This window comes from Camellia sinensis, chromosome 11 (genome assembly GCF_055761805.1).
Source record: "Camellia sinensis isolate YWXY chromosome 11, ASM5576180v1, whole genome shotgun sequence".
NCBI lineage: Eukaryota > Viridiplantae > Streptophyta > Magnoliopsida > Ericales > Theaceae > Camellia > Camellia sinensis.
The window spans coordinates 126,951,968-126,968,369 of NC_138971.1; the positions used below are offsets into that span (position 1 = coordinate 126,951,968).

General features: G+C 34.1%; 2 protein-coding genes across 4 annotated transcripts; one reads left to right on the forward strand and one right to left on the reverse strand.

Annotated features, from left to right (window-relative positions):
• Positions 1 to 664: 664 nt before the first annotated feature.
• On the forward strand, positions 665 to 11,396 carry LOC114280832 (uncharacterized). 3 transcript variants are annotated; one of them, XM_028223244.2, is made up of 14 exons: positions 665 to 922; positions 1,593 to 1,707; positions 3,382 to 3,443; positions 3,607 to 3,694; positions 3,810 to 3,871; positions 3,957 to 4,050; positions 4,284 to 4,640; positions 7,050 to 7,634; positions 8,324 to 8,488; positions 8,574 to 8,681; positions 8,782 to 8,865; positions 9,713 to 9,833; positions 9,919 to 9,964; positions 10,935 to 11,396. In XM_028223244.2, exons 2-14 carry the CDS (start codon positions 1,609 to 1,611, stop codon positions 11,071 to 11,073), a joined length of 2,010 nt encoding a protein of 669 aa, XP_028079045.2. In that variant the 5' UTR covers positions 665 to 922; positions 1,593 to 1,608; the 3' UTR covers positions 11,074 to 11,396. The 3 variants fall into 3 exon arrangements, with proteins under 3 accessions (XP_028079045.2, XP_028079044.2, XP_082750850.1); XM_028223243.2 differs by having other exon boundaries at positions 678 to 922; positions 3,954 to 4,050; XM_082894724.1 differs by having other exon boundaries at positions 678 to 922; positions 3,954 to 4,050; positions 9,713 to 9,814; positions 9,918 to 9,964.
• A 1,260-nt stretch (positions 11,397 to 12,656) lies between these two features.
• Positions 12,657 to 14,332, reverse strand: MOT1 (molybdate transporter 1). The gene has a single exon (XM_028223245.2). The coding sequence runs from the start codon at positions 14,227 to 14,229 to the stop codon at positions 12,820 to 12,822; it is 1,410 nt and encodes a 469-aa protein (XP_028079046.2). The 5' UTR covers positions 14,230 to 14,332; the 3' UTR covers positions 12,657 to 12,819.
• Positions 14,333 to 16,402: the final 2,070 nt, after the last annotated feature.

Below are 16,402 nucleotides of genomic sequence, written 5' to 3' on the forward strand. Positions count from 1 at the left end.
AGTTAAAAATGACAGCTTTTGGCTTTTTATCCATTTTGGGTCACATCACCTCTCATATTTTTTACTCACAAAAAGACAAAAATAGATTAAAAAAGTCAAAAAGTCAACTTTTTACCAACTTTCCAAAACACTCAACTGTCACGTTGACAGTATAGGGATAGTGCAGTGACAGCCTAGTCCCACAGTAGTAAAGGACAATTTTGCCCCTATAGTTCAATTTTGGAAAAAGTGAAGTTAGGGACAAATTTATCATTTCAACTTCAAACATTATTTTAAACACATTTTCCAATATAATAAGTCAAATAAAAATCAACCCATCTTCACAAACACAAAAACTAAAATAGCTAAAATAGTCAAAAAAATCAAAAAATCAAAAAACCTAAAAATAGTCACTTCTCAAACACCTATATTGTATTTATCTCTAAAAAAAATAAATAACAAATATGTGTTTTTTAAATTGACTACCTCTTTTTTTTAACCAACCTCAAAAATTTAATAAATTATAAATATTAAATTAATTTAAAATTTTATTAATGATATATAAAAAAATTTAAACAATTCAAATTATCAAAAAAATAAAAATAAAAATAAAAATAAAGATTTGTAATATACTGGCGCAAACAAAAACACCCTATACGTAGGCAATATCCTAAAACTATAACCCAACCGTCAAAACCGGCAACTTTCGCTCCTAGTCTCTCTCTCTCTCTCTCTCTCTCTCTACCAAAACCAGCGATTTCAAAGTTCCGATGTCTCTCTTTGCAATTCAACCCCATTTCTCAACCTTCTTCTTGTTCTTGAGTTTCCAGAATCTTCATTGCTCCATTGTTACAGCTTACATCTTCCAATTCACGCCTTTCTATACCCTTCTTCAATCTCTCCTTCTGTTTTCCTTCCGTTTGTTTCCCCAAAAAAATTAAAGGTAAAAAAAAAAGAGAGGCAATTTTCAATCATATTCATATTTCCAGGCTTAATGCAACATTGATTTTCCTATGATTAACATATCTATATTTATATATTTGATTGACTTGTATTGTGTGTTCAGTGCTCTTAATTAAAAAAAAAAAAAAGAAAGTTTTTTGGGTTTTGGTTATGGTTATTTTATTTTTTATATAAATCTCTTTTGATTGTAGGTGTTTTTAGAGTCTTGGTTTGTATTTTTGTGTTTTTTGTGTATTAATGTTAATTATACTTTTTATTTTCTTCCTTCAAAAATAAAAGAAGATAAAAAGTTTCATTATGTTATCAAGTTCCTTGGGAAGAATCTGACTATTATTTCACTTTGTTTGTATCAAAATGTTTTCACTGTTTATTTTTCTTTGTGTTTATCAAATCTATGAATCTTCGGTCTGTTGTTTTTAAAAACCGTACTAATTTTTGAAGAATTATTATCTTACTTTGTTTATATCAAAATTGTAAGTGTTCTCTATCTGTTTTTTAATGAGTTTGTAATGTATAATCATTTTTTAATTAAAAAAAAAATCAATACTTTTTTTCAATTTGCTCACGCATCATGTGTGCCGGACCGCTAGTGTGTGTGTATATATATATATGTATTTGATTGACTTGTATTGTGTCTTGATTGTTGTTAGATAAATTAAAGGGACAATGTCAAGCCGGAAAAGGGAAGAAGAGAGGATTGAAAGGATAATTCGCAGTCTTTTGAAGCTTCCGGAGAATCGGAGATGTATCAACTGTAACAATTTGGTATGGCTTCTTGTTTATTTGAATTTGGATATGAATTTGAATTTGAAGTGTGGTAATTTGTAGCCATTGAACCTCTTTCACATTATATGAGGGCATATTATGCAGTAAAATGCAGAGTGGTAAAGAAAGATCGGTCTCTTATTCAGGTTCTTTACTGGTCTTTTGTGTTATTATGCTACTGATATCCATTTTTGACTGTGAAGTCTGTCCCTTACCGTGCTTCAGCTGGTTGAATAGTTACAATAACATTTGTATTGTAAACTTGCTTGCACCCACCCAACACAATGAATTTTTGACCTAGAGTTGGAAGGATGAAATTGAAAAGTCCTTTGGAAGTGTTGTGTGATTATAAAATTCTCATTCAGTTGAAGAAAATTTACAAGACTACTCAAGGCCAGCTACGTCATATGCTATAGAATGTTGGATGGTTAAGAAACTACATCGCAAACAATGGGTATAGCTAAAATGAGATTGTGAAAATGGATAAATGGTGTTACAAGAAAAGATAGGATAAGAAATTAATGTATTTGTGGGAAGTTAGTAATGATACCGATTGAAGATAAAATAAGAGTTATTTGACATGATACATGCATGAGTGACATAGACTATAATAAGGAGTGATTTGATCTAGGTTGATGTAGCAAAAGGAGAATAGGAAGAGAAGAACATGAGTCAATCCAAGGGATTGAGATAAAGGCTTGTTGAGTTGCTGTCTTTTCAACCAACTAATTGGATTTTTTTTATTATTATTGAGAACTCGTGGTCATTTATATATTAAAGTTCAGCTTTGATCAAGTATAACAGATGATTAATATCCATTAAAAACTCCATTCTTTTGTAGTTTATGATCCTTGTATCTCTACATACTCCTCAAACTCCACCAAGATCAGTCAAAGTTCTCTGTTTACATATCACTATATTGGTTTTTGGTCAAGACTACTTAAAGACACGAGGAGAGTAGATTCCCAAATGTCATGTTCCAGATATTGTACATTTTTTCGTATCTTTCTGGTTTCCTTCAACTTAATTTCCACTATTGCAAGAATTATGGGAAGAGGTAGTCGAATAAAGTTCATCCTTCTAGACCTTCAGAGTGCAAACTACAGGAACATGGACTTTTTTCTTTTTCTTTTTGCTGCACAGGATGTTGCCACCAGCAGGTTTGAGTTGAGCTTTGATGTTGTCATGAAGTTTGATCCAGCTGCTGATCATTTCACAGTGAAGATAAGATATAGAGGGGAATTAGTGTTTGGCACATGCAAAAATTTGATGCTAGAATTCGTTCTTTGTGTTTGTACTAACATGGGCACCTCATTATGGAGAAACAAGTTTGAGTACACATGAAATGACCTTATCATGCCATTTTCTTATAAACAGCTAGAGCCTTAGTTCTATATGTCTTGTTTACGTTGAGTGAAGCACTACAGATTTTTCTGTAGCATTGCTGGCTATCCATTTTCATTTTCCCAAAGAAAGGATTGAGGTGCTGTCCATATATAATTATATTTTTATATTTTCCTGGGAAGTACTTGTCATGCATTAGTCATGGACTTCAAGGGAGAATTTATCAAAACTGTTGTTAGTATTTTAATTGTAGTTCCATGTTGAAGGCTATTCATAATATTGATGAGTACTGTATGTTACAATATTAAGGCTGACGTGTTCTTTAAGCAGGGGCCTCAATATGTTTGCACAACTTTCTGGACCTTCGTTTGCACAAGCTGTAGTGGGGTACAGTAAGTGTTAATATGTTGTTCTTACATCTACTGTGTTTACACACTTTTCTCATTCATGATAGGCTGAATGTGATTGGGGCCAAGTTTTATTTCATATTAGATCATCGAAATTTACTTCAGATAGATTTTCTGGGGCTGATTGATTACTTTGAATCAATTGTAGTCGGGAATTCACCCACCGAGTAAAATCAGTGTCAATGGCTAAATTTAAGGCAGAAGAAGTTAGTGCTCTTCAAGCTGGGGGAAATGAGGTGTGCAACATTTTCAAAATAGAGCTGGCCTTCTTTTATCTTTTTACTCCTCCCATCTATCTGCTGGTTCAAACCTTTCTGCTTATCATTGGCTGATTTGTTCATGTTTTCATAGAGAGCAAGGGAAATTTACTTCAAAGAGTGGGATCCACAGCGCCATTCATTTCCAAATAGCAGGTGCTTGTGTTTTTTTAATTTATGTTCTGTCAGAATACTCTATAAAGGTGACATCTGATTCAGTTTTTTTTTTGCAATCTAGTAGCCAGAGTATACTTCGGGATTTTATCAGGTCTGTCTACGTGGATAGAAAATTTACTGGTGAGAGAAGTGTGGGCAGGCTTGCAATGGTGAAAGGAGTAAGTATCTTACTCATCAACATATGTGCATAAGTATCTTACTCATCAACATATGTGCACAACTATAATTTTCTTTTTATCTGTTGAAAAGCTTTTCTGATCTCATATTGATCTGGTTAATATAGAAAACAGCTAGTAGCTCATGACGTTCTGTCTCTTCATTTCAGTTTCCATGCTTTTTAGGATTCCCATAGGTAAATTTATCTTCTTCCTATTTTTTTTTAATACTACAGGGTGACAGGGAGGACTCCTTTGAGCGGCGTTCTATTGAAAGATCTAGTCCTGGAGGAAGAATTGAGGACAGAACTTTAAAATATTATATTGATGAAAGAGGAAGTCCCCACTACAAACTAAACAATGCCGGATCTTTTAGCCGCAGGAATCGTCCTGTTAACTTTGAGATAGTTGATGACAGGTTTCGAGATGATCGATTTGGAAGTCGTAGGCGATCTGAATGCCATAGGCCTTCCAATGAAGAATCCAGGGCTGAGAGCGGGTCACCAGTTTCTCAAAAAGGCAGGCAGAAGATCAGTCCCCCAATAGTGCACCCTGTCAGGGATACTTCAGGCGAGAATGGTCCCTCTCTTCAGGTAGGCACTTTTGCTTCATTATGCAATAATAGCATCTTATGCTATTGTGTGTGTGTGTCTCCTTCTATGACATATAAGTGTAAGTTGCTCAAGATGTCCTTCTTTCGTTATACTATGGAAAAAAGTGTATTGAAATGTGTGTAAAATATATATAAATATATTTAGTGAATGAAAATATGTGAAATGTGTATTGCAATTGTTACTTTTTTGGCATTATGTGAAGCTTAACTAACGCCCATTGTGCGGTGGTTAACAAGACCCATACATTATATTTTTATTTGTTTTCTCCCTTACTTTGAGATAGGGTATTAACTCCTGCACTTTTGTGCAGAATCATATGAGTTGCACAGAATTTGCAAGGTGAAAATACGGAGATTTTTATTGGAACCTGACCGTGTACACCCATTTATCCTTTTGTGATTTTCTTCTTGTCATCCCTGCCATTTTGAGCTGCAGTGTATGGCACTATACCTGCCTCAGAGGCCAAGTTGTCCATCCACTAATTCCCATAAATAGTGGTGGCATCTCTTATATGATCTCCTCTTTGAGATTACTGATTGTGCTGAAACTGATCATGTTAAATTTTATTCTGTATTTGGTTGTTTCGTATTTCTCAAGGCAACTTCATAATTGAAAACTGAGAAGTCCAAAATGATTGTCCTGGGCAGGTGGTTCTTTTTCAGGAATGATTATCCATTTTATTGACTTCTTTATTTTTTGGGTTTGTTAGAATCTAAAAAATCAGATGCGTTTGGGAAGAATTTAATTAATTAATTTATTTATTAACTGGGAAGTTGAGTAGATCCTTAGATTTTTTAGCTAATGACAAACAAATTTTTAACTTTTTGGCAGAAAAATAAAAAGTTTCTTTGAAATGTAAATCTTTGTGCCTGTATTTCCTAGTTAACCATATAAAGTTGTGAGTACTCAACTCCACATGTCCTCGTTCCTTTCATAATATACTGCATAGTGGTTTCATGTGAAAGGTGATGAACATTGTAGGCACAGGGGTCCACTTGCCTACACGACGTGGCACATCACTGCTATGTCATCCTTTGTATATCCCGGGGACCTACATGTCAGGCTCAAGTGATGACATTTTGACTGATGAGCTATCACCACAAATCTTGATACTAATTGGCGGTTTCAGAATTTTTTTCAATTCTCATTGTTACAAAACATCATCACAATAAGCACACTATCATGCATATTTTCTAAATGTAGTTCTGTAATTACTCTACTCAAGCACATCCATATTCATGACCTAACTCACACCTGTTCCCTCCCCCTTCCCCATCAGGAACACAACCCAGAGGTTGCTAGCCCCTGACACCGTGTAGTACCTTCCTAGGCTCTAACCGGAGGATGAACTTCCACATCTCCCAATCAAGCTTACATCAACCTAGACTCACATCGTCTGCCTACCCCAACACATGATTATTAATTTCCAAATATCTTAACCCCTCTTTTTAGATAATTAAATCAACGAAATCATAGTTTCCACCTCCGCACTCAAAATTGTTCATTACACAGTCAAAGAAGTAACAAGACAAAGTGTGTGTTTGTCTTGTTACTTCCTTAATTAAGGTCCCGATTCAAGTATCTACCCAAAGTCCCCCACTTTCTGTACCACTTTACAGATTTTGGGACCCAAACACCAAAATGAATTACTCCATTCTCAAGCAATTTATCAAATGGAAGACTCAACCACACCATTCACACATGGAGTCTACCAGGCACAAAAAAATCCATTTCTCTCTCCCGAGTCGGAACAGAAACAGCTCCCACAAACCGAGACGTCAACTCACAAACAAAATTAACTCAATGAGGGTGAGGAAACAACTTCATCAAGGTCCGCTATGATACTAAGTCCATAATTAAGATATCAACTGCATTAATTTAATGTTCAAATTAACCCTGCCATTACAGCATGCCTTGTACCCCTCTATACCTGAGGATCACTATTCATTACCTTTCCAACTCGATCCTCTCAGAGGATATTGTTTCCTTTATCAGTTGGGGTCATTTCACGAACAAAATGTCACACAATGCGGAGCCAATCACCTGGCCCTCGACTTTGTGGCCTTGACATGGGGTGAACAAGTCTTTGTGGTAGGATTTTAAATATCGGCCATTACATAATGGGATTTTGGACTTCTGATACCATTATTCACTAATATATCAGTCGATATGGACTAATAGATGACCGTATCACCAATACTGATACATATCCGATACCGTTATTTAAAACAATTACTAATACATATTCGCTAAGTTCAAATTAGGCTCTTGTTCCTCAAGTGTTGCAGAAGAATTTGCTAATGCAATGTGTTTGGAAGGCTAGCATATTCTGTAATTTCATGAGGTTGAAGGTATGCTGAATTGTTCTTTAAATTTTTCTCATTGCAGAAAACAGCGTCTTTGACTGTTCCAGGCTCTGTTGATGGGAAATCACTGAAATTTAAAAGAGTGACCTCAGGTAGTTTGATTGAGTTTGTTTCTGATTCTATGCCTCCTCATGCAGCAGCAACACAAATCCAACAAACAGCTCTATCAACCAATGGTGGCAATAGGGACTCTGTTCAATCTTCCACAAAGGCAAAGGTGTCTGATGATACAAATGTAAATTCTTTGGAATTTTTATTGTTTGGATTGTCAGTTCCTGCAGCTGCACCTGTAGATAAAATGTCTGCAGCAACAGGCAATGCTGATGCTCAATCAGCCGTACCTGTAGAATTATCCAATAATGTTGGAGCTATTGTAACTGTGTCAACAACCAATGTACCAGCAGTCCTCAGCACTGGGGATGCTCATGCAGCTTCACCTGCAGGAATAGCACCAATAGTGCCTAATAGTAGGAGTGATTCCATGGTCAAAGTTACAGACGGACAACAGTTGTCTATTGTGCAGTCAAATCAGCCGTATTCATCTCCTTCTGGTGATTGTAACTCTGCTACTCAACACACTACATCAGTTGGACCTTTATATAATCAGGTCAAATTGTTTTTTCTAGTCTCAAGGTCCTACTTAGTGGATTTATTGTTCTTGGCTGTATCTAATACTCAATTCCTAAGAAGCACGGACATGGGACACAATGATTTTGAAAAAATTAGCATACAGACACAACGGGAATAATGAAAAAATAATATACATTTTATAATTTTTATTTACGATGTATATGAACATAAATTTAGGGCACAAAGACACAAGAGGCATCAATGTATGTGTGGAAATAATTGTATTTTTTCTATTTCACTTTCCTCTTGTTTTCATATAATTTACTTTGATCCCAAATCATCTTTCTAAAATTATAAAAAGAAGACTCATGAGGGTGTCTTGAGAACTGTCCAAACACAGGACGCACATGTCAATGATGTGTTCCCAAAGTGTCCTGAAAAAATCAATAATAATTAAAAATTGACACATGCACATGACATGTCCGATGCATGTCCCCGGGGTGTTTGTGTCCCATACGTGTAACGAAAAAAAAAAAAAACCATTTTGAAGTGTCGGTGCTTCATAATTCAATTCTTTTTTTAAATTCTAGAATTTGAATATGAAGTGTGTGAAAATTGGTTAAAATCTGGATATGCATAAGATGAAATGGTAGCAAAATGTTTGATTTTTTAAATCAGTTGCCTTATGTAGTAGGTAAGTATATTTCTTCTTGTGCATATCTGCAGTCATGTACTTCATCACTTGCACCAAATGCTCAAAGTCATTCAAGTGATTCTGCCAAAGACTCGTCTCAAGCTAGCTCTAAAGTGGCCCAAAATAATAACTCTGGTGTTGGGTTGCAAGCTCTTCAGGTGGAAGCAAAGCCTATTGAGAGGAAGGAACTTCCAGTGGTAATAGCAATTTGTGTTGTTTACTTTCTGTTATTTTATGGTATTTTTTCCAAGTGTTCTAAATTATATGAAATGAATTCTCCAGTTCCTCTTCACTTCAAGCTTTTCACCGTTTACTGCGCCAGTTCCTAGTTGGCAAACTAGTGCACCTCATGGAATGGGATATAGCATGCAGTATCATCCTAATGCAGTGGTATCTAATCTGCCAACATATCTATGTCAAATAAGTTGGTTATCAACTCCGACTATCTTATGATAGTTTCTAACTTAAGAATGGATTTTTTTTGTTATAGCCAATGCCAGCTTTTCCTAATTCAGCAAAATCAAGAAATCCATTTGATCTCGATGATGAAAGCACTCAAGCTCAAGTCTCGATGGTATGCATATTCATACTGAATCTGTTGTAATTTTGTTGGCGCGCACACCTAAAAAAAAAAAAAAAACTGAAAAGAGACGGTACTTGTGTTCTGTTGGACTTGTGAGAACAATTTAATATGTTAAAACAGCCAATAAAGGTCTTGTGTGCATGGTTATTAGTTGATAGAGTATTTTGTATGTGCAATAGGATAAGAAGTCAACTCACTGATTTGAGTTGAGGAGTATAGGATAAGTTGGAGCAAAATATAAATTCCCTTCTGGGAGTGGGCTCGTATGGTAATTAGGGGCAGAGTTTCAGTCATGGCTGTGCTGAGATATTTTTATTGTTTAATTTCATTATTTGTAGAATATTTTAAATATATTAAGAAAGGTTAAAGTGAAGCTGGAAGCTATTTGTTGTAAGATCACAAGCATGGGGCCTGCATTTTTCTTTTTTCTTTTAGATTTAAAATCCGATGTAAAGCATCGAGCTTGATGTTTTTATGTCCAAGCATTTACAAAAATAAGAGGGTTATGTTGAACTAGACAGTAAGGGAATTCGTCAATTCATTTTGTCATCTTTAGTCATTAGGAGGCCTTCAGGGTGTCAGAGATGAACATTCTTACTCCAAACTTTACTGGAAAGTTCTTCCGTGTTCAGGTGACGAGGAGTGAATACTGCTTGAAATACAGAATGATTTGATAATACAAAATTAGCTGGTCAATTATGTCTTTTTGAATCACTTTCTTGTGGACGATTTTGTGAGGCTTCACATTTGCTATATTTTTGAAACCCCATTTGAACCAGATAAAACTTCCTCTTTTATTTTGTCTTCAATGTTAAATTTTGTGTTTCCTGTGTTGTAGTTTCCTCCAATGTTGCCTTGGCATGACACGCACTCCTCCCAGTTGATGCAGCCTCAAGCATCACCTTATGCATCTACAGTGTCTCCGCAGTTGCCTTCTTATGGAATGTCTATGTCTCCCAGTAAAATCACATCATTATCATTTGTTTTGTTTAACTTCCGTTCATTCAAAAATTTGTTATGTATTTTCTCGTCAAATAATTTCAGGTGCATTTGTGGGGCAACAATTGCCGAATAGTATGCCATTTTCAGGGTAAGTTCTTGCTTTTGGTTCTCTGTTGAAAATTTTCCTATGTAGATCCTTCTTGTTCACTGCCATGAGACTCTGCAGGGCTTTATCATTTTCTTAAAAAGGTGTCTTACATTAATGCTCAAAACTTGTCAAAAATGCAATATGGAACAAACAACAAAAATCTAGACGCTTTGGTGCAACTTCTAGCAAGCAAAAAGCTGATAACAACTCTTCCTTTGCTTTCCAATAGTCCGCTTCTTTTAGCTTATTGAAACTATTGCTGTCTTAAAAAATAAATAAATAAATAATTTTAAAAAAAAAAAAAAAACCTGTAATCACAAGTTACACCAAACATTTTGGCACATATTTCCACAAAAAAAGAAAGAAAAGAAGCAGCTGCTATAACCAGCTCTATAAGCTGCACCAAACAGCCCCATATTCCCAAAGTGGGGGAGGAAACAAGGCTCTCAAAATATTTCATTTACATGTTGTCTTCTCAACGCCTCGTTAATGCACAGAATTTGATGTATGGGATATACTTTTTCTTGGGCCTGCAATAAGGAGTGTTCTGAACGTAGACACTGTTCTGCTTCTTTTTCTTGTAGTTTTTACTCTCTCATATGAAATTATAGGTTTCATGAAAGAAATATGAGTAAAAGTTTCATGAAGTTTTTTAGAAATAATCTAGTGTGGTAGGTAACAAAACAAGAAAAGCGACTTACTTTAATGTAAGTATGTTTTAATTTTGAAGTCTTAATTTGCAAATAGTATAAACTTAATTTTGTTTTTTAGTGTTCTATGATTGATAGGTTGTAACTTAGTGTATGTGATTACATAACATATAATAAAATACTACTAACTAATCCAAGGGTGGAGAATTTTCATGAAACTTTTCCTGATGTTTTTTTTATGAAGCATAACATTACTCTATATGATACGATATTTGCTATCAAAAAGAATTAATTCCTTGACTTAATATCCTCTATTCCAGACCTCAAGGAATAAGTTGCGTTAGCGGTGGTGAAGCAGCTTTTGCCTCATGGAACCCAATTCAGCAGCCCAGTAGCAGATTCCTGGCACCTACTACATCAAATCCTTTTTCATCAACTGGGGGAAACCCATTTGGATAGTGGCTGGTATACATTATTTTTAATTCTATTTTCAAATCACCATCTCCCAATATCTTCAGAGAAGCATGGTTACTTATTGGTTGAGGATGAAATGCAATGATCCATCTGAATGACACAGTTTGTCTTTTAGAAAATGCTATCTTCTATGAATTTTTGCCCCGAAAATTACTCTGAAAGTGAGGTGTATGGTGTAGATTTAAAGTTAGTGGGATGTGGGCCACACCTGAAATGATTGTTGTCCATAGATGTACTTTTCTGGTAATTTTTCTGGATATATAGCATTGTTGTTGTCATTTAATGAAAAGGATTGTTATCCTTGGAAATGAGAATGTGCATATCATGTTGGGGATTTAGGAGTCCATTCAAGGTCTCGATGTTATTTGTAAAAAGTTTTTTGTTGTTGTAATGTATGGTAAAAAAACTCCCTGATAGGTTAAAGATGATCATCCAATGAGAAGATGAGGATAATGAGTTATCTTCATTATTGGATTTGGAAGATCATCTTCAACTTAGTATGGATTGTGCTAATGGTGCTCGGTTTTATGGAGGTTTAGAGGGAGCTATTTTCTTATTGGATTTGGAAGATCATCTTCAACTTAGTACAGAGTTTTTTTCCTTCTACTATCCGATCAATATATTTTTTTTTGTTTGTTTCCATGAAAAAAAAAATTGGGTTTTTTGTTTTTGGGTATGATGAAAAACGAAAGTTAATAAAAAAAAAAAAACAAGTTTATTTGATAGAAAAATGATTTCTACTTTCGAAAGGCAGCAAACTTATTTTGAACTAAATTTTTATCAATGCTATTATGCCACCACACTACCACCACGCCACCCCTATCACCATCACCACCACTATCACCCCCACCTCCACCTCCTCCTCCTCCTCCAATCCACCACAACCGCTACAGCCGCTGCCGCCGCCGCCACCTTCAATATGGCAGTTTTCAACACCTATTCCAGTATGGTTAATAGTTATGTTAGAATGATGATATTTTAATATCATCTAATGTTTCAGAAATTTTTTATTTTTTATTTTTTTTGTAAATTTTGTCAACAAACACTCATCATTTTTATATAAAATTTTCATTTGTGCAAAGATATATTTTGTTTAATTCAAAATTAAATTTTGATGTTTTAAAAAAATGGGTTGTTTTCAAAAATTTCTTCTAAAAATATATTGCAAACTATTGCTAACCAGTTTTCTGTCTTTTTCATGAATAGAAAATAAAAATACAACCAAACAGGTTCTAAGGAGGATTTCAAAATCACACTAACATACGAAAGTTCATATTTGAATCTTAAATTTATAAAAGATATTAATTTTTTGCTATGATTTTCCTTTAATGATCTTCTTGTACTTTTTATCATAATAAGACATGTAAGCAAAGTATATTATCCAATCTGTTAAAAAAAAGTACATTATCTGATGGTTCAAATTAAACTAAAATAAATGACATTGAAATCACACAATACAACGATGTAGTTTTACTTGAACTTTAAACATAAGCCCATAGCGTGACTATTATAGAGAATCTTAATCCATTATAAAAAGATTTGCAGAAAGGAGAAAAAAAATGAAAAAGTGAAGGAAGTAGAAACTAAATATGTTTCAATTTCCCTTTTCTTTCTTTTCACAAGTTCTTAATTCAAACACAATTTAAAAAGATCAGAAAACATCGACAACTAAAAAAACAAAGATAATTCACACACTAAAAAAAAATACATCCACCTCCATATACATATTTACTATGGGTGTTCATGGATCCATACCATGGAACAAGATTGATATTGATCCAATTTCCTCAACCTAAGAAACAAATGTGCAACAATCCCACACACAAATCCCAATCCAGCACTTGACCCAACAAGTGAAACAGCTGTGCACAAAATCATCACAAATGACTCTTCCTTGGACCCCATGTCTCTTGAACACATTGCTAGTTCTAACCCAGCAAACAAAAGCAAAACCCCCAAAACCCCAACTGGAAACTGGTCCAAAACCTTCACCAGAGAGGTCCCAAAAACCAAACCCAAGCCCAACTTGGCTGCACCCAAAAGGGCCACACACCCTCCACTCCTCCCCCCAAACTTGTACTGCCCGGCTAGCCCGCCCGCCCCATGGCAACATGGCATGGCCCCAAACCAACACCCAACCAAGTTCATCGCTCCAACTGTCATCGACACTGACGTCGCCGTGAAATCCTTTTCTGGAAAGAGATCTGATGACAACTTGCACACGGCGATCACCGAGTTTAGGACAGACAAGGGTAATTGCGGGATTGTCCCCTTGAGAAACCCTTCTTTCCAAGCACTTTTGGAAATTTTCACTACTTTTATAGAAGATGGCCCAAATCTCAACAATTTAACCACTTTAGGCCCTCTTATGATTGCCAATACCACCCCCAACAAAAATATAATAAAAGCAGAAGGCAAAGAGGCTACAATTTGCCTCAATCGCTTCCTCTTTCCAACGCTCTCTTGATCATCACCACCACCATTAGTTTCTCTCTCCTCATTTTCATCATCACCACTACCATTGACAAGTATAATGAAACAAGCACAAATTAAGGCCAAAACCAACCCATCAAGCCCTAGCCAATGCCTCTCCCCACTAGCCTTGGACTTAGCAAAATTTTGTTCATTCCTAATGTACTTAACAGCAGTCATAGCAAATGACAAGCCTTGTGCTAGTTGAATCCCCCTAACAATAGAGAGTGGTATTAACTTGTACACAAATTGCATCAACCCTGTCACACCCAACAAAAAAAGGATCGCCGCGGTCAAAATCCCAGCCGCCATCGCCTCCGGGACACCGAAATTAGGGTTTGATATTGCCACTGCAGCTATTGATTTCATGGGTTGGACAGGCATTGGGACACCATATATGGCACCAGTGACAATGTTGTAGGCCCCATTGAAAATTAGTGTGGTGCCAAGGTCTAAGTTTTTTGATAGCGTCATGGCCAACACTATTGGAATGTATGTGCCCAAATCCCCCATTGCACCATTCAATTCAGCCCATTTTGACCTAAAGGCCAAATTGTTTTTCAATTTTTCGACAGTGGCCAGAAAACTTGATGAGGGTGGTCCGGAGGTGGCCGGTGGCAGGGTTTGGGTGGTTTGAGGAAGTGGGTATTGGTGGGATTGAGATTCCATTGAAGTGAAGGAGTGAAGGGCTTGTACATGGAAATTACATAAAAATATTGTTGAGCCAAGTCTGGTTAAATAGAGAGTTGGTAAGTGACCCTTTGATTGCTGAGTGGTTGTTAAGAGATCAGAAATTTAAGCCATTTAATGCGGTTGGAGGGATCTTGGCCTCCACTGATTGAATCACCCGCAGGTGACTTGGCTTGGGTCACTCAAGGGATAATGCCATTTGACGTGTTCATGACAAGGATGTGATTTTTTGTGTTTTTTAATTTAATGGGAAAAGCTCAAGTCCACTCTCATTTTTATATGGGATGCAAATTTGTTGAATGTTTAGTGCAAGCTCTTCTTTGTATGTTAAATCTGTGCTAAAATGATTCTTATCAGTAGTGCAACTTTTATAAATTTTTTCATTGGTAAGCAATTGTTCCTAATTTAATGTGCAAATTACACTAACAGTTCCTATAGTCTAAGACTCTTTTCAATTGTAACACATTTGATCCTGCATTTTGAATCTTATTCCAAATAAGGACAATTGAAGATACAATTGCTTAATTTCAAGGGCAAAATCGTTAATTTAATAAAATATAAACTAATTTGACAAAAATAAATGTCAAAAAAATATTTTTGAATTTTTAAAATTATTTCTATCCACTAAAGATAAAATTATGTAAAATTAATAAACTTGTAGACATTTATTTATTTATTTTTCTTTTTTACCAAATTAATTTTTTTTAAGTGTTTGGATGATGATCATTTAATGGATAATTGTTAAGATTTTAATGTGTAATTGATTTATTTAATATATAAAATGTTTTTAGTTTTGGATTTTCAATTTAATAGATTGATTTAATAATGATATCAAAGTTGTCGTCATATTTGACTTTTGAAAAAATAGAAACTAATTTAATGAAAAATTATTTTTAAAAATTATTTCTACCCACTAAAGATAAAATTATGTAAAATTAATAAATCTTGTTGACATTTATTTATTTATTTATTTTTACCAAATCAATTTTATTATGTATGTTGATGATGATCATGTAATGTGTGGTTATTTTTATTTTCATTAAATTAATTTCTATTTTTCCAAAAGTCAAATATGACGACAACTTTGATATCATTATTAAATCAATCTATTAAATTAAAAATCCAAAACTGAAAACATTTTATATATTAAATATATCGATTACACATTAAAATCTTAACAATTACCTATTAAATGATCATCATCCAAACACTTAATAAAAATTAATTTGGTAAAAAAGAAAATTAAATAAATAAATAAATATCTAAAATATTTATCAATTTTACATAATTTCAGCTTTGATGGGTAGAAATAATTTTTAAAAATTTAAAAATATTTTTTTGACATTTATTTTTGTCAAATTAGTTTATATTTTATCAAATTGACGATTTTGCTCTCAAAATTAAGTAATGATATTTTCAATTGTCTTTATTTAAAATAAAATTTAAAATTCACGGTCATATGTGTCGCAATTAAAAAATCAGAGACCAAAGTGATATAAGTCTTAAATTATAAGGGTCATTAATGTAATTCGCCCTAATTTAATTATGAATAATATTATATAAAAAAAATTATATTAAATCATTAAATAATAAAATTTAATAGTTTAACAAAATTCTTTATTCTGACCTTTTGGATATCATGGGTGGGCGGTGAAGCAAAAATCCCACTAGTAATGAGTGGAGTTATGTCCACCGCGGGTGATTAGTCTTTTATTGGGAATCACTGTGGAGGATGGCTTGTTTATCTGAATTAAATGCTACGGCCCAACAAAGTCAAACATTGTTCACACTATTCAATAAGCGGTTAAAAAAAAATAAGTCCAACTATCAATAGGTGTTAAAGTTAGATTTAATTCTCATTAAATCTTATTAAAAATAAGTTTTAATAAAATTATTATTAAAAATAATTTTTTTATGATAATTTTTTATGTGTGTCTCTAAAAATTGATAATTAGTGACTTGTTTTTATTATAATTTTTATAAATTGTCGCTAAAACTTACAATTAATGAATTTTTTATGACAAAATTTTCTTATAGGACCTATTAGATAAATAAGTCTACTTATTAGGATTTACACGTAAATACCCTTAAAAATAAAACAAAATATTTGTAAGCTTAGCTTTTATGAGGATAGACTTCTCATCAATCTATT